Here is a 19,045-nt window from a genome sequence, read left to right as displayed (position 1 = left end):
TTTCCCTTTCTTCTGTCTGCCAAACTGCAGTCCTCCTTAGCTTACTTACCTTCCCCACAGACATCCTAAACAGCACTGAGGTGACACGATCCCCTCAAACGGACATTTCACACTATGCTTCTGAAAGAATCCACAGAGCAAGCAGAGAACAGGGAGAACGGCTGAGGCACTCTTAAGCTACTTTTGTGATCTTGAGCTATTCCAGAATTGGGGGTGGACTTTGTATAAATCAAAATAGCGATGAGGACACCTGCATTACAGGTCTGTTCCTTTTTATTGACATTAAAGAGGAAAATAAAGGTCATCCTATACCACTGCATGGGGGAAAATTTTTTTTACTTTTATCTTACCAATTTATGCAATTATGCATTTAATGTATATTCAGACTAATTCCAGTATGAAACTTGAAATGAAAATATACATGCTTGCAGTAATCTTCCTCCTGCATATAATTCTCTTATCAACTCATTGAAAAGTTTAATAGGTATCTTTACTTCCAGATAACATAAGCAAAAGGGGATGGAAAGGGGAAACGGCAAGGAAGCTCAGCTCCTTGTGATGGCAGTGTCATCTAGATACAAAACCACGGTCAAGCCTTCCAAGTCTTCAGAAGCACTTAAAAAGGGAAACTTTAAATGTTTGTCCTCATTGTTACAACATCATACAACTCCTTTTTTCAAAGTGGATGAGTTAGTCTAAACGAAATTGGCAATATCCCTTTAATACTGATAAATTCTGCATTACTAATTCTGTGCTAATTGCATAAAGGGAAGATGCCCAGATGACTGTACGCCTCAAAGATCTCAGAGAAAATATATTTAAGGAAAGAACTCAAATAAGCACAACAGAAGAAATCAGCTGACACCGGTATCTGCAAGTGGTCTTTTACCCTCTTCCATATGTTTGCTGTACTGTATAATCGAGTTGCTTATTTATCACTGATGAGACTCAACACAGACAAAATGCATACTATTTTTAACCACTTGCTCTATATTTATGCTTTGCATCTTCCTATCTTTGCAAGGTTTTCACCAAGAGAGCAGTCAGCTCTTCTATGGTAGACTATACATTATCACACTTCTAGGAATGATTACTGGTAAATACAAATTAATATGCAACTCTGAAGCACAACAGTAAGCCAATCTATAGGCCTGAAGAGAAGCAAAAACACAGTCTTATAATTATTATTATTACTGTACAGATCCAAGACAATAATTCTAAGTGTATAAGAAACTTGTAGCCTTCCCTTCGTATAGTAAACAGGCTATGCTAACTGCTGAATCTAATGTTAGGAAACACAGCATGATTTTTGCATAGGATTTTTAAGGTTTTTTGAAGTCCTGATGCCTTTGCCAGATGAAAGTTCAAATTGCAAATCTAGATATTTATTTCATTCTTTTGCTCAAGTCTATCATCCAGCTGGATCCAAAACCATATCCAGTCTCTAAGACACAGGATATAGATTTAGCTAAATAGGAAAGGATTTATTACACACAAAACACATCATCTGTTCCGAGTAACAAAGCTGGACAATGAATGAAAGCTGTTTCTTGAGGCCTGGAATTTGAAGCTTAGCAAATCACAGGCTGTCACCAACTAGTTCCTGATGGCTTACTTCAAACATCCAGGAAAGCCCTGAGAAAGTGCTTTGTCTGAAACAGGAGTTTTATAGCTCTGGATTTATCAGGGTATCCAGACCTTTTAATATTAAGAACATGAATGTCCTAGAGTGGTACAGAAGCAGAACTACTGCACTCTCACTCAGAACATTTTGATCCCACATTTGGTTGAAGACCATTAGAAGTACTAATTTCTTGGTCTTTAGAGCACTCAGTAACCTCAACAGTATTTAATCCTCTTGCACAATCAATGTCCTGGTGTCCTGGTTTTGGCTGGGATAGAGTTAATTTTCTTCCTAGTAGTTGGTATAGTGCTTTGGATTTAGTATGTGAATAATGTTGATAACACACTGATGTTTTAGTTGTTGCTAAGTAATGTTTACTCTACTCAAGGACTTTTCAGCTTCCCATGCTCTGCCAGGTGCACAAGACAGCTTCCCATGCTCTGCCAGGTGCACAAGAGGCGGGGAGGGAGCATAGCCAGGACAGCTAACCTAACCAGCCAATGCGGTACTCCATACCATATGACGTCATGCTCAGCATATAAAGCTGGGGGAAGAAAAAGGAAGGGGGACGTTTGGAGCGATGGCGCTTGTCTTCCCAAGTAACCATTATGCGTGATGGAACCCTGCTTTCCTGGAGATGGCTGAACACCTGCCTGTCAATGGGAAGCAGTGAATGAATTCCTTGTTTTGCTTTGCTTGCACGCGCGGCTTTTGCTTTACCTCTTAAACTGTCTTTATCTCAACCCATGAGTTTTCTCACTTTTACCCTTCCGATTCTCCCCCCTGCACTGGGGGGGAGTGAGTGAGCAGCTGCGTGGTGCTTAGTTGCTGGCTGGAGTTAAACCACGACACCTGGGCATACATCCATACAAAACTACAACTATGTGGACTGATAGGAGGACTGATATTACAGCCCTCTGCTCAGGAGACATCTCAAGACAGCAATAAATTATATTATAAGCACACAAACTATTTTTGTCTAGGAATATGTCAAACGGAACCTGATATATAAGGAATATCATCAAGGGTAATTGTGTGACGTTTCTGTGGTTAGTTTCATTGAAACGTTCTCATAAAAAATTTAAAGTAGGTAGTAAAAATATCGGTAAAAACTGGGAGACATCCTTTTGCAAAGATGGGTGGAGGAAAGACTGCAGTATGTTGCGATTTAGATACCAACCTGATTGCTATCATAATTACAAAATATTACTACAGTCTGTGATAATAATGTCAATGACAAACACATCCTTGGTGCAAAGAAAAATTAGTTACTAAAGCAGACTTGAAAAATCGGTTTTTCCCTTTTATGCAATTCTCTTAAATCCTTGCAGTGGTTGACAGATAATTCAGCTTATTAAATGTATGCATGTAGAATATCTGGAATCAAACCATGCCAGCTAGATATAGATGAAGTTCTCTTTTCTTTTTTTTTAGAATGCAGATGGTGCATTTGTGTTAACAAACTGTAAGAAACTAATCTAGCTGGACTATTCAGTCCCAACTGTACAATTCTTAAACAACAAAAGGCAGCAGATTTTTCCCACTACCAATAACATTACCAGATACATCAGTGTTTATGGAGATACACACACATACACTACATCTACCCCACAGGTATTCCACTGAGGTCTTACATTCATTACAAACGAAGATGAAGCATCCCAAGCAGTCTGAAATGAAATGCTTTCATATTGACAGTAACATCCAGTCCTGTATAGACCTGGAAAAAAAAGCTGTATTTCTGCTTCCAACTTCTAAGTACGTATCTATTTTCTTTATTAAATGATGAAGAATCTGCATCATGGTACAACATTGTGCTTCAGTCTTGTAACTTATAGTCTAATATGTATTATTGACATCTCATGTATATAAACAAAAATAACAGGATCTTTGGGAAGAGAGACCAGAATGACATCTGAGATGTGAAAACTTATCAGAAGCTACTTCTACCTTATTTTTTCAGTCTCTTAACATAGAAAAATACTGTTGCAGTTTTTGTGATTGTAAACATACAATGCAAACATTTCATAACTGGCTCAACCTACACAGTGAGACAAAAGAGCACAAACTGGCTGTATAAAGTAACATTGTGAGCAAAGGATTCAGCATGTAAATCACTCAAATGTCTCTCACTCCTTTAATCGGTACAGAAATAGTAAGATTTTGTCATAGCTCTACTTCAGAGGCTGCCAGAAGAAACCTTCTAAGTATGAGCAGTTATACCGTAACCTGGCATGGAAGAAAACTTTGTCTTTAATCTAAGAAACCAACAAATAGGTTTGATGAAGATCACTTAATGTTCACATTCCACATTGCAAGCTGAAAGAACAGTTCAAAGACTGCATTTATAATCTTCCAGGAGATTTAAAAATAGTTAACCCTTGAGTTCCACAGTACCTTTTATCCAAAACCTTTAAATAATGATCTATAAATGGCTAATTTATAAATTAACTGATCTGTATCACATGAAGGACTGCAGATGTTTAAAAATAAACCTGCCCATTGCTGAAATGGAATCATCTCAATTTCTCCTCATTAGAATATTGCTGTAAATGTTTCCTCCTGTATAGAGCATAGCAACAGTTCAACAGTGGATAGTAGCAGTAGGACACTCCAGAGCAAAAGGAGTACAATTTCTAGTTAAAGCTGCATGAAAAATTTAGGTGGACAGAAAGTAACTACCAAATTGGAAATTGTTCAGGACATGGGAATTAACACTTATCCTCTGTGAAGACTGCCAAGGAATCTTTCCTGTGCTCACGCACCTGGGACTTCAGGCAATACAATGATCACCATCCGCAGCATTCTATGTATTCTATGCATTCTGTGTAGCAAAGGACACACTAGCACCTGATTCACAGTCAACTCTTTTTCTTGCAATGGATGCTCCATGGAGTCAATTTCTCATTTAAAAAGAGACCCAGTCAGTTCTAGCACTTCCTGAGAGATCCTTCAGACTTGCACAATAAACAGTTTGACTGTAGGCCAGAGCTGAAGTGGACACGGAAAACATAAAAGCATCCTCTTCCAATGTTGACAGATAGTTTATGCTGAATCAAAGAACTGATTTAATTTTTAACCTCTACTGAATCTTTGATAAAAATAAAGTAACATAAATAATCATTACCAAAAATTGGCTCTAGAGTAGTGTTCCATGTACAGGTGCTCATCGGAAAAAGGAGCCAAATGAATGTCACTGTATGTTGGGAACATCATTCCTAGTAAACAAAAGACAATATAAAGTAGAAAGGCAAGTGTTCAAGAAGTGTTTGGACAACACTTTTAAATACATGGTTTAATGTTAAGGTTGCCCTGTGTGGAGTTAAGGAGTTGGACTCAATGATCCTCATGAGTGCCTTCGAACTCAGGATTCTGAGTCAGAATTAGAGCGATTAGTGTAGTGACTCTATTAGTGTATAGAGTCACAATTCTGTGATTCTATAGCCCCACAGACATCTCTACAGGAATGTCTTCACTAGCAAGAAACCACTAGTTCAGAAGTAGCAATTGTCATACACTTCAGATATCTTAACATTTAGTTTCATTAATATACGGGTTACTGAAATGTGAATATGTTAAAGCATAGTAAAAAAAACCCTACCCAGAACAACTTACAGAACAGACCAGAATACTTCATAAAGTCCTAATAATTTTATGGTCCTAATTCAAATATTTAAATTATTTAGCTTCCTTCAAATGAAATGCTACCTATTAAATACCTTCTCAACACTCTCCAGTGGAATTATAGCACCTTCTTTGCTTACAGCTAACCTAGTAACTATAACATCTGGGTGAAGGATTTGCATGAAAGCTCAGACTTGATCTTGAATTAAACTGCTGGGTATGGTTTTGATCAAATTTGGAAGAACTGCTGTTAATGAATGAAGTAGTTATATGCACTTCACTCTTAAGACTTTTATGCAGGAAACTCATAGCACTTCAGAGCACACACTGAAAATTTTACAAACACAAAAATGTATATTACACCTTTTTTTTTTTTTTTAAAACAGATGCTGAAGCTGAGAAACAGAATTTTATTTGCATGAAGTGACAAATCAGTGACAGAGCAGGGAATGAAATCCTGATCTACTAGCTTGCAAGAATGCATTTTCATTAGGATCTTGTACTTTAATGGCTTGGGAAACCAGAGGAATTACCTTCCATTATCTTCTGTGGACAGTGCATCAGACTGCCTAACAGCTTAAATGAAAGCCCTTATATTCTGTTGTGCATGTATCAGTGGAAGCTGGAAACAAAGCCTGGTCATTTTGAACTACACTTGAGCGTACTTCTTCACACTTCTTTAATCTGGTATAAACCACAATGCATAGTTGAAGGGGAGGACAGGTAAAGGAGAGGAGAGAAAAGGAAACAGCTCTCCTTTTGTAAGTACATCATGTAGGAAGAATCCACAGGAATTTAAATAAAGAACAACACCCACTCACAAAATAGACATGCTTTTTAAAACTGGCTGTGGGGAGAATATTAACAAGTTTGCAGAGAATTTGGGACAGAAAGTTTCCAAACCTAACTGGTGCAAAATATTAGCAACTTACTCAAAATGTCACAATTTCAGCTCACTTCTTAAACATTCATTAAGTTTAATGATCACCACATAAGGTGATTCATCCCCACTGCACAAGTGAGCAATCAGAAAGTTAGGCACGTATCTTTAAAAGCATTCACTCATTTAAAACCGAAAATGAGCTGCTTACTGATCAGTTTTCAGAAGCCCTCTTCTGAAACTGGACCCTAAGAATCTAAACGGGAGGCTTAAGATCAGTGGCTGACTTGAAAAATACTACCCAAATGTACTTTCCAAGTTTGAAACAACTCAACAGCAAAGTCATTAGCTCCCTGCATTGAGGCACAGATTCAGCCCATGCTTCAAAAACTTCCATGCTGCAGTAATTTTACTTGAGAAAGGTCTCTTTTAAAGATGACTTTTAAAGAGAGACTTTGTAGTTCATTTTCAGCAGTTCATATAGAAAGATTTATCATTCAGCAAGTGGATGCTCAGATTTGCCTCTCAAAGAAGATTCCCATGAGGCCTTGGACCTTACAGATTCCCTTCAAAACTCCTCCAAACACAGAAGGGATGAAATACAGAGCACTGAATGCTCTGAGTCTCTCGCATGTCACTCAAAAGGCAACATTCAAGTATTAGAATAAGGTATTTGGGAGAAGCCCAATGAAAGGATGTCAAAACAATTTTAACTTCACAGTTTTCCCGAAGACAATATATTGGAGTTTTTCCACAAAAAAAAGCTCATCCTATTTGACCATTCTGCTCTCATCTACATTCCACTGTCTGGCAGTTGAGGCTAGTGTGCCATCATCTATTGTGGTATGTTGCAACAGAGGTGCAATCATAGTGTGTATAGCAGCAGGTTAAGATTAAAACACAAGCAGAACTCAGCAGTGCAACAGCAGCATACTCAAAAACTATTTCTACTGTGAAACAGCAATAAGTCACAGCATAGTACAATAGCAATGGTGGCTGCATCATTATATTAATTCCCCTGGGCCCCCTAGATGTTGGTGGTAGAGCTAGAACGAGGGCATAAAACCAGACAATCTTGGACTACCAATTCAAGTCTTTTTTCCTTCTTTCAGAAGCTTTTTATCTTCCTTTCTCTATGCAGGGGATAACTGTGGTGACACACTCACCATTTGACTTCAACCATTTTTTGGAATGGAGGTAACTTTCCAACATCCTTTCATTGAACAGCATATAACCCATCGGTTCAGAAATTACCACATCAACACTCTCAGGCAGGGAGATGTCCTCAATTTTTCCAGACAGAACTGTGATCTTGTCAGAAAGGTTGTTGCTTCTCACCAACAGCTAGAGGAAAAACAAAGGCACACAGAAAGTGTTGACCCCTTTGATTAGCAGAATTTATATCAGAGATCTTTAATTAGCATTAAACCCCCTATAGTGTAAACCAATTAACCTCAGTCTGTTAATCAGACTAAAATAGAAAGGTAACATATTTTTTCTTGCTACACCAAAATTTCCAAAGACTGGGGCTCACTGGAGCAAACTCAAAGAAATGCATTGTGTGGAATCACCAAGTGACAGTACAAGTACTGTTGTCCTGTAAGAGATAACTGTAATCAATATCTTCAGGAAAAAATATCTACCAAGAAAAGGTGGATATTTTAATTCAATACAGAAGATTACAAAGAAAGGGTCTTCATAATTCTCCAAATTTTTAAATATACTGTTCTTGAGTGACTTACATAGTCATGAAAGGATGAAGAAACTCAAGAGCTGAAAAGTTTGCTGTGAGTAATTTCTAAGCATAAATGGAGCATAGCACTATATTCACATAAACGTATTCAAATAGGCCAGTACTTAGAGCCAGGATACTGGAGATTTACCCACTTCTATGGGCATAGTGAACCTCGGAATGAACAGAAGAAATGGACCTAAAATTTTATGTTTGATACAGCAAGTTATGAAGGAAAAGAACAACCTTTTCAAAGCCTTTATATATCTACACATAGATGCGTATCCTATTTAGCTGTACTGTGCTCACACATACGGGAAGTATCTAAACCTCTTATGTTTAAATCATGAGTAGAATCTGGGTTCTGGCATAAACTTATAAAGAAGCAATTATTTCACACTAATCTGAGGTTTCTGCTGAGAGATTCTATATAATTAAGCATCCTTTGCAACGGGACATTAGGAGATTTGTATTGATGTCCAGAGATAGCAGGAAAAACAAGCATACACAATCCAGTAAGTAATAGAAAACACTCCCTCACAGATGTGCTTGAACTGGTATAATTGTAACATCAATACAAGTGCATAATTACTTCAGCAAACCTCTTCCAAAACAGACTGAGCCTTAGGTAAGAGCGATGAAACTTATGACTCATTCCAACTAGAGAAAGAGAGAGTAATGTTATTAGCTAATTCACTGAAATGTGAATATGCTAAAGCAGTTAGTAAAAAACCCAACCCAGAACAACTTATAGAACAGACCAGAATACTTCATAAAGTCCTAATAATTTTATGGTCCTAATTCAAATATTTGAATTATTTAGTTTCCTTCAAATGAATTGAAATGCTACCTATTAAATACCTTCTCAACACTATCCAGTGGAATTATAGCACCTTCTTTGCTTATAACTAACCTAGTAACTATAACATCTGTGTGAAACATTTGCATTAAAGCTTGAATGAATGACAATTAATGATTTTCAGACATAACCTGCCAATATAAACTACATGCTAATATGATAATAAAATTACTAAACAAAACAAAAATCATTGTATACTAAGATGGCATCAATTAGGTAAATAACATTGCTGCTTCTTTTACTGAAAAGTGTTTGTATCCATTTCTAAGAACAGGCTGACAGATTTTGTTTTAAAAGTTCTTTAGACCAGAGACTACGTGAGCAGACACATGATGTGATTTCATTTTGGAAATGAAATTATCATTTCGCTCATAGGTGAATTCTCAATCTAAAAAACCTGTCAAATAACAGCTCAGCAGCAGCATGGATGTACAAAGGCAAGAAGCCTAAATCATTTCAGACCCTTGGCTAGAGGGCAGCAGAATATTACAGTATCTCTATCACGTGCAGTGGAGATGCTTATATTTTGAAAATTTTTACTTTGACTGTAAATAGTAGCATGAAGACAAATAGAAAACGATTTTCATTGCTATTCCGTATTATTATTATTATTACACAACTTAAAAAAAAATCATCAATGTTTATTTGCTTTCCTACCCTTAGACGCAGCAAAAACAAACAAAGAAAAATCAAAGAAACCCTGTCAGTACTAACCCTCTCCTTTACAGTGTAACTTCGGAAAGCTGAAGTTCCCAGAAGGCTTTTGGCCTTCTGAAGCTTAACACAGATAGAAACTGCATTTTTAAAAAGAATTTAGCTGATGTCAGGTTTTGGCCACAGAGTCTGAGGAAAGAGAAACCTCCGCTTATTCGCACACAATTCTTCTTAGTGTCCTACCAATATGCTCTGACAGCGGTCTGAAGAATCAAGGCAATTCTGCATCTGCCAAAATCTCAGTCTGTAGACCGAGATTGTCAGGAAGCCAATGAATGCCAGTTTAAGCAAGTATTTTTACATGCATATCTGAGACAGGCTGGATTAAGACATTGATTTATTTCAGGCAGAAGATCACTTGTCTTATGGCAGCTATTTTTTTGGTGATTTTTACAGCTATTTAATTAGCATTGATTAACAGTTCATATCTAGCTGGATTGGTGGCAATGAAAAGCTAGTTTTGAAAGATTTAAACATTTAACTTTTTTAAAATTATTTTTTAAACACAAAGATGATTTTTCTGAAACTGAAAGTTACCATGCATTGACGAACTCTGATTAGTGGCTCATTATCACATGAACAGAAGCAAAAATCAATGAATTTACATTAAATATCGGAGAGCTACAGTCTCCCACAAATTCCATACATCTCTTTTGTACAAGAGGAAGATTCTACAGAAGTAACAGAAATAATTTACAACAGATACAGAACATAAGTGTATTATATCAAATGCACATAAAATACTTCTACTCCCAGGCAATATTAGTCCAAAACTGAGATTTAAAAATAAATAAATAAATAAATAAATAAATCACTTCGAGGAGGTTATAAGCTAACAGCTGTGAACTAACTCTTTGTCCCAACTACCGCCATCTTGTTTGAACTGACCTTATTTTTGACAGGATTATTAAGTTAATTCATCCTCTGCAGAACCTTCATGAATTGAGGGTTTTAAACATAGAAAGTTATTTCTACCATCACCAATATGACTCTGCTGCTCAGGCAGGAATATTGGCCATGCCATTTAAAACATATGCCTTCAACAAACTATTTCTTCATCTCTTATACTGAAACCCCCCAACACGTATCTTCACCTTGACAGCTTGCTGTTTTTACTAATCTAAATTGAAGCTTCTTTTTTAAATGTTAGCAAATTTTTGTGCCTTTTAGAAAAAATCTTATTGGCAAATGAAGACCAAGCAGCTAAGGGTGATGGCAGTAGAGTTTTTTAACTTAGTGCCTTTGGGAATCAATAGCAAATCTGTGGCAAAAGGAGAGGAACTATATCTGAGTGGTGTGTTGACAATGTTTTCACCTCCCAATCAGTATTTCATAAATTCCTGCAATCACCAAGTTATGGTCAGCACAATGTGTTTGAAGTATTTTTAATATTTCATAGCTTTAGTGAGGGGGAAAAAAAAAACAGGAAAAAAAAATTCCACCCAGTATCTTATCATTTTGTCAATGACTGAAAGGAGTGTGTTGTTTTCAACAGCCGTGCTTTCTCGTGATTCTCCTGGATTTCAGAAGACTTTGAAAGCAGGGCAAGATTACAGTGATGGAGGATAAAATTATTTAAACCAAAATACAATCAGTTGAATTTGTATCTGGTATATGCACTCACTTCAAATGAGTTGCATCAGTCTGCCACCAAACGTGGTCACGTTGGTGTTCTGGCCATTTTTTCCTTTACCTTTTTTCATGCAGCATTCATGAAAATTAAATGCTCAAAAGTCTTTGGTAAAATAGTAAGGGTTTTTTTAACAAAAAAACCAGATCAAAACTGGTCTCTGTAATACATACAGCTAAGCAGAAACTTCTCACATACATCTCTCCTCATGAATTTTATAAATATAAAATGAGTTTTATATCCAGATACAGCAGATCTCTCACCCAATGAAACAGAGACATAGAAAGAGGCCCAACTGTTCCGTAAGCATGAAAATCGATGTCATGGATCATAGAAAGCTATGAAAAATTCAAGCCTTTTCCATATGACTTTCACCAGAAATATTATGAAACACTATAAAATACCATAAAATGTTTTACATTTTGACATCAGGATCCATCCCTAATGAAAATCAAGAGTCTGTTTTCTCTGGGGACCAAACAAAACTCTGCAAAATTCCTCATGGAACAAAAACAAAACTCTGAAAACAAAAAATTTGACTCCTAAAGAACTCCCAAAGTTGCCAAATAGATCAAAGTATTTCACATAGATTTAAAAGACAATCTGTGCAAGCACTGCTATATGAATCCTGCCAAAACCCATGCCAATGACAGTATCCTTAATGTTGAAATACAAATAGTCCAATGGCTTTCTATCTAATTGTGCAACTACATACTTTATAGAGATGCTTAAGAACTATGTGTTTGAAAGTTCTGCTGTAAACTTATTAACATACTGAACGCTGGTGACTACAGAGAAAACAGAATAACTTCTTCCCACTACATAGAAGACTCAGAGGACTCATGTAAGTGAAAACATATATATGTGTTAACAACATGCCTTTGTGCAACACTTCAGAAAACCCAAACAGAAATACAAAGTTAATTTGATACACTCTCTGCATTTTTCTAAAGTAAACAGCAAGACTGACAGATGGCTCACCCAAGTCCCTGAGCAAAAATGTGACAGAGCCTTTAATTGGCTGTAATCATCAATTGTCATAGGCAAGAGAACAGTTATGCAGCTGCAAAAGAAAGTCAAATTAGTAAAGTTAGTCTATCAAAAAGCTTTATACAACTCCACCTGCTCGAATTTTGCACCTCAGCAGCAGCTGCATTTACCCAAGATCGTTAAGTCACTTTTCTGACCTCGCCTAACAGGAGCTCTCAGGAGTAACTACACTTACATCAGAACTTAAAATATAAGGCTTGGTCCACACTTTAGAGTTCATCTGAACTGCCAAGCCTTTTAAGTATAGAGGTAAACTATACAGGGCGGGGATGTCTTCTACTGGATCAGGTTGCTCAAAGGCCCTTCCAACTGGAGCTTGAACACTTCCAGGAATGGAGCAGCCACAATTTCTCTGGGCAACCTGTTCCAATGTCTCACCATGCTAATCATAAAAAAGTTCTTCCTTATGTCCAATCTAAACCTACCCCCTTTCAGTTTAAAACCACTGCTCTTTGTCCTGTCACTACAGGCCCTGATAAAAAGTCTGTCCCCATCTTTCTTCTAAGCCGCCCTTAAGTATCGGCTGCAATAAGGTCTCCCTGGAGCCTTCTCTTCTCCAGGCTGAACAACCCCAATTCTCTCAGCCTGTTCCATAGGAGAGGTGTTCCCTCTGACCATTTTTGTGACCCTCCTCTGGACCTGCTCTGACAGGTCTATGTCTTTCCTGTACTGAGGACTCCAGAGCTGGATGCAGTACTCCAGGTGGGGTCTCACCAGAGCAGAGCAGAGGGGCAGAATCACCTTCCTCGACCTGCTGGCCACGCTTCTTTTTATGCAGCCCAGGATGCGGTTGGCTTTCTGGGCTACGAGCACACATTGTCCAATTTTTCATCTCCCAGTATCCTCAAGTCCTTCTGCACAGGGCCGCTCTCAATCCCCCAGTCTGTACTGATATTGAGGATTGCCCCAACCCTGGCGCAGGACCTTGCACTTGGCCTTGTTGAACTTCATGAGGTTCTCATGAGCCCACTCCTCAAGCCTGTCAAGGTGTCTCTGGATGGCATCCCTTCCCTCAAGCCTATCAACTGCACCGTTCAGCTTAGTGTCGCCTGCAAACTGCTGAGGGTGCACTCAATCCCACTGCCTGGGTCACTGATGAAGATATTAAATAATGTTGGTCCCAGTACTGACCCTTGAGGGACACCACTCATTACTGGTTTCCACTTGGGCATTGAGCCATTGACTATAACTCTTCAGACGTGGAAATCTATCCAATCCCTTTTCCATCTAACAGTCCATCCATCAAACCCGTATCTCTCCAATTTAGAGGTAAGAATGTTGCAAGAAAGCTTGCTTTCTGGTCTGGAGAAATCTACTTGTAAAGTTCTGTACTTCCATTGTGTTGTTTCTGATGACTGTTTCACCAGATTCTCAGCAGCAAGTGCTGTGGTTTTTTGAAGTGACTACCTAGCATTTATACATCTGTACTCAGCTTAACAGCTGAAATCCACAACCCATCTTCCCTGAGAGAGAAACTGATATGCTCTCAGGTTTTTACACAGTTGCCTTTTGCAATGGCAATAAACTGCAAATGTTTTCTTTTCCTTTTTTTCATAGAATCATAGAATCATAGTATGGTTTGGGTTAGAGGGGGTCTTTACAGGTCATCTAGACCAAGCCCCCTGCAGTGAGCAGGGACATCTTCAACTAGATCAGGTTGCTCAGAGCCCCGTTCAACCTGACCTTGAATGTTTCCAGGGATTGGGCATCTACCACCTCTCTGGGCAACCTGTTCCAGTGTTTCACCACCCTCATCGTAAAAAATTTCTTCCTTATATCTAGTCTGAATCTGCCCTCCTTTATTTTTTAGTGTGCATTATCATCATACCATATAAATCCCACCACACAGCATCTGACATACCAGATGAGACGGCAGACAACTTACCACATAATTAAATACAGTTAAAGTCTTTTAATCTAAATAACAGAAAACACAAACAGGTGCGGTTTAGTTATAGGTGCAGAAGATAGTAAGGTGCAAACAAGAGTCACCCGAACACTACATGGCAAGTAACTGCAAACATTATGGTGCTTGAGACAGAATCTTTGCAAGACTGCCCCCAGTGCAAATCAAATGCTTTTCTAAATTCCTGTACATGTTTTGCAGGCAAACTGAATACACCTGTACATGAGCACCCTCACAGGAGTCTTAACACAGTCCACTCAAGATTAATTGTCTTTCATTAAATTAATTCCCTCGTTTGGCTATTGCAACAGATTAAATAGCAATCTTACATGTCACAACTCACTATTCATGTCCCATATCGTGACAGACAGACAAGCATTTCACCATAAGTAATTATTTTTACTTTTAATGATCCCATCACTAGCTGACCTCCACAATACAATCACATTTTCCTCATGCATAGTAACTCTTTCTTTCTGTTTATCCAAATGCTCTACATACATGTTTTTTTCCAGTCTGTTAACTTTAATGTTTCCCCTTGGTTCTAGATAAGCTGCTTAGAATCACACTTCCTGTTTAGACAAAACAACTGCCAGCAACAACCACTTTCAGCCTTATTTCTTCTGCTCCTCACCATTTTTTTGGCAAAGGATTTACTGCAATAGTGAAATTGGCATATTGAGACTGCTTTCATCTCACATCTCATGCACACACCACTGAAGAGCACTGGCTATCTTTCACTCTACGCAGTTTGCTCCCTATTACAAACTGGTTTGTTAGACAAGATCTGTTTCAAATTTCTTTCTCTACCATGGACTGCATGTGGCAGGAGCCAGCTGCCAGCAACTGAATATCCAAAACATGGAGTCACAGAACAGAAGAAAAACGGGTGCAGAGTCACAATAAAGGTTCACAGGGTTTCTCTCTCCTCTGTTGAAGTTTTTGAAACAGGAAAAAAAGATAGCAGGTAAGCCTTGGATACATAAATGCCAGAAACTATTGGCAGAAACTATTGCCTGTGTTAGGAAAAAGACATTATCCAATAGGTAGACCAGACTGACATGAAAGTAAACAAAAGGTGACAATAATATTCAGAATTCCTTTGAATGCTATTCTTTTCAGTGTAGGGGAACAGCAAAATACTGGAGGGGGGAATAAATATTACAGTCCTTGGACTGTAATAATGAGTTGCATTTTAAAATTATATATATTACAAATTAATCTTCTGTTGTCATTTTGACTTTAAATGGAAATAAAACTTGTCTAATGTAAACCTGTATGAGCTTCATTGGAATTATGCCAAACATACAGATAACCATAACGAAGAGGCTCAGGTCTGGCTAGCTTTTCTGAACAGCTTAATGAGGCCATGGAACAAAACAAAAATGCAAGCATATTGCAAACCAATAAAAGAGCCACCCAACTACTACACAGAACACAGTGACACAGACATGAGGTATTCTCCAGCGAATATTTAAAATAAATGAGTGACTAAGCAACAGCCAGTATGTTTTCTAATACAGCAGCTGCTATGAATTTTCCCTCCAACACACTTTTCAGATATTCTACCATTGCACATCCGTACATAGTACACAGTTTTCAACACTGTCAAATAGACATCTGATTTCTGGTAACTGCATTGTAGTGCTAAATTTTTAATGTCATTCTGTCAAAATAAACCTCCAACCATAAAGAGGAATTTACTGTAAACCCAACAAATCTTTCAGTAAAAAGTATTACATCATTGATTTGCATTGTTCAAAGATAATTTCCCTTCAGTCAATAGTTCCTTGTATTGATTTCAAGTTTTTTGTATTAAAATAGAAAAAATAAAAAAAAGGAACAAGACTTGTTACTCTCACAGTCAACATTATTACACATATCTAAAACAGATGAAAAATAAAATATATCCATACAGAAATGAGAGAAGAAATGGATGGAAAGTAATGCTCGTCTCATAATCCAGACACTTGATAAACTATACTAATGAAATCCCAGTGTGGAATATTAAGAGATGACAAATAGTAATCCTTAAGGCTAAGCATCTTTATACTGAATAAACTTAAATTCTTACAACATATTACGTGTTAATAGATTAGCTGATCTGCAATATAGTTCATGAGTGAAAAAGTTTTCACAAGAAATTATAACTGTACAAGTCTATTATATTTCTTATGAAAACTGAGTCCTATTTGGGGAAGTAGAAGGAGAAGAAAATGACCAAAGATCTATGAATTATCAAACTGAGACTTTGATATTTTAGCCAGTATTCTCCAGTATCTACAGCTGCTTAAGGTTCTTTACTTCTCTTTATCTATCAAAGGTTCTTTACTCCTCTTTATGAATCATAAAGAGTTTAGCATTTCATCCACCCCAAGAGAAAAGCAATTCAATTTCTAAAACCAATGGATTAATGCTATTTCTCTACCAATAAGTTGCCAGATATATTATTCACATTTACATTGCATACACAATATTTGATACACTACAGATGCAGCATGTGCGTTTCACAACTGGTGATTTTGCTTACTTCTGACTGGAGTCAAGTTCAAACCTGTGACCAAAAGGTTAAAAAACCCATATATATTATAGTCATTACTACACATTATACTACTACTAGGAAAAGTAAGTTCGCTTTTGCTCTTTTTATTATGCTTTCATAAATAAAACTTCTGTCTATCATGAAACAAACATATCGTACAAAATCGTATCTGTTTACAAAATCCTGTGTGAAGTAAGAACCACCCTCCACCCTTCCCTCTGAGAGATACCTTCCATATATTAACATTTTTAATGCTTTTGATAGGTCTGACAAAATGACAGACATCAGAAAAAAATTCCCTTTAATTGTGAAGAATCTTTCTAACTATTCAAATTATAATAAGAAAATATAAATGTTTTTTCAGTACACATATGCTAAGTTAGGCTAGTACATCCTCGCCAATCCCAAAAGTAACAGACACATAATAAGAAAATATTTGTCAATAGCAACCCAAATAAGGCAGAAGTAGAAAATGACTGTATGAAACAACACTTTTCCTCAATACATAAGCTAATGCAAAATGTATATGGGGAGATCATGGAGTCCTGTATTTAAGCTGGAATTAAAAATACAAAGAGTTTATACATTAATCACTACTTCTATCTGGAGAGAAATAAAAATGTCTTATATCCACATTTTCTTCTTTAAGACCTAAACAGATTATCTCAATTTCCAATAGCAATGGAAATTGCAATAGCAATTTCCTTCCCAATGTTACAGCTGACAATTGGTGTTCACCAGCCTTCACCAAAAGCAAGGCTGGATTGCTGCATCAGGACATACAGGAGGAACTTTCACTGCATCCCTGCATGCTCATTCTTTGGACTAAGAGGAACTATGGACTCCTAATGTTACTTATGAACATTGATATTCTAGATCAGTAAAGCAAAAAGAAAAATTAACATCTAGATACTGCAAACTTTTTCTAGGTATGGAATGAAAAATCCTCCATTTCACCACTTTTCACCCTTTTCCACATTAAAACTATTCTAAAACTCAGCTAGAGATGATCAGTGTTGACAAAATTTGTAACGATAACGCTCACACTTCTCCCCCCACGTTCTGATGTTCACCTAAATAAGCAGAGACTGTGAGAAAAAACATGGACATTTTTGCTGTTGCTGCTATTTAGGATTAGCACTTTTTCGGAAATGAACTTCTCGTAAGGCATTCAGTTACCAATGCCACTTTGAGTGCTTAGATTTTTTTTAAATCATACTAGAATGCTTAGTAAAAACAATGCCTGAAAAATATCTTTTAAAACTAAGTGCATTCTTCGGACATGTCCTTTTTAAACCCTGAGAACACTGTTTTGTAAGAAGGTTGAAAGACCTCACTGATCACACTTAGCAGGAAACTAACTCAATTGTCTGATCACACAGATGTCCAAGAGTCTTAGGAAAAAAAAAACAAACAAATGTTTTTGCACAGAACCCATGAAAACAACATCTGGTTTAATTTTTTTTCCCCTTCTGAAAGTAAAAAGTTTAATCAGTTTTGACTGTTCACCATTTTTCGCAGAAAGAGCAATCATATGGTTTATTTATTTGACACATTAAAACATTTAGAACACCTTCAAAAATCACCTTCCCAAAAGTGTTGCCCGTAAGAGACCTGACTTCTTAGAAGAATCACACTGAAGCCTTCAGCATCAGCCTTTTTGAGGCACAGTTCTAGATCTTTTAACATTGTTACTCTACACCATTCTAATACTTGGCTCAGGTGAAAAACACTTACCTCCGCATATTTTGCCATTGAACTGGCTTCAACGGCATAGACTTTTCTAGCTCCAGCCTGCACTGCAAAAAATGAAAGGATTCCTGATCCGCAGCCAACATCTAGAACCACCTTGAAAACAAAAGGCAGACCAAAAGAAACAAAATAATCAAAAAGTCACTTCCTGACACCTCTTTTAAGTAACTGAATTTTCATAGCTATACCTGCATTTAGTAAGCCTGGCATTATGTAAAAATATTACTAATTTCACTTGAAAAAGTGAAAAGGCTTGTTAAAAAAGAGTTTTAATGCCCTTAATCTTTACTTTAGCAGCAACAGCATGTTTTTAAAAGACTGTGGATTATTTTCATGTTAAATACATGGTTATGGTTTGAGGAAATAGATTTTTGTAACGAAGTTTCTTTAGGAGAAAATTTGAAAAATGTGTAGTCTGAATACACTGGGGAGGGAGGGAAGACACAGCAATAATAATTCTTTGAAGGACTACAGAATCCTGTCTTTCTGAATGAAAAATCATTCTGTGATGTGAAGTATGTTGGATAAAACCAAACTATGTATCTTTTTTCAAATATTGGTTCTGCTTGCTAATGTTAGTATTAGACCTTTAATTGCACTGCTTGATGTTGTGCCTCTCAAAGGCCCTCAGTTAAACATAAATCCCAAAGCCTCATTTTCTCCATCAGTCAGGTGGCTCACTCGTTACAAGCCAAAATGTTGACTGAAATGTTTCAAAGGGTCAAAATTTTT

At 37.1% G+C, this 19,045-nt stretch overlaps 1 protein-coding gene across 1 annotated transcript in view; it reads right to left on the bottom strand.

The window, feature by feature from the left end:
* LOC104077597 (histone-arginine methyltransferase CARM1-like) overlaps nucleotides 1-18,409 on the bottom strand; it is a gene marked incomplete at both ends in the record, with an annotated part of 18,628 nt that extends 219 nt beyond the window's left edge. Inside the window, 3 exons of the mRNA XM_009578878.1 lie at nucleotides 4,752-4,842; nucleotides 7,295-7,472; nucleotides 18,299-18,409. Of these exons, the coding sequence (XP_009577173.1) occupies nucleotides 4,752-4,842; nucleotides 7,295-7,472; nucleotides 18,299-18,409 (380 nt within the window). The remainder of the gene's footprint in view (nucleotides 1-4,751; nucleotides 4,843-7,294; nucleotides 7,473-18,298) is intronic.
* Nucleotides 18,410-19,045: the final 636 nt, after the last annotated feature.

This window comes from Fulmarus glacialis, unplaced genomic scaffold, assembly GCF_000690835.1.
Source record: "Fulmarus glacialis isolate BGI_N327 unplaced genomic scaffold, ASM69083v1 scaffold17045, whole genome shotgun sequence".
NCBI classification, from domain to species: Eukaryota; Metazoa; Chordata; class Aves; order Procellariiformes; family Procellariidae; genus Fulmarus; species Fulmarus glacialis.
The sequence above is the reverse complement of the archived record's forward strand: the minus strand, read 5'-3'. Positions and strand labels throughout refer to the sequence as shown.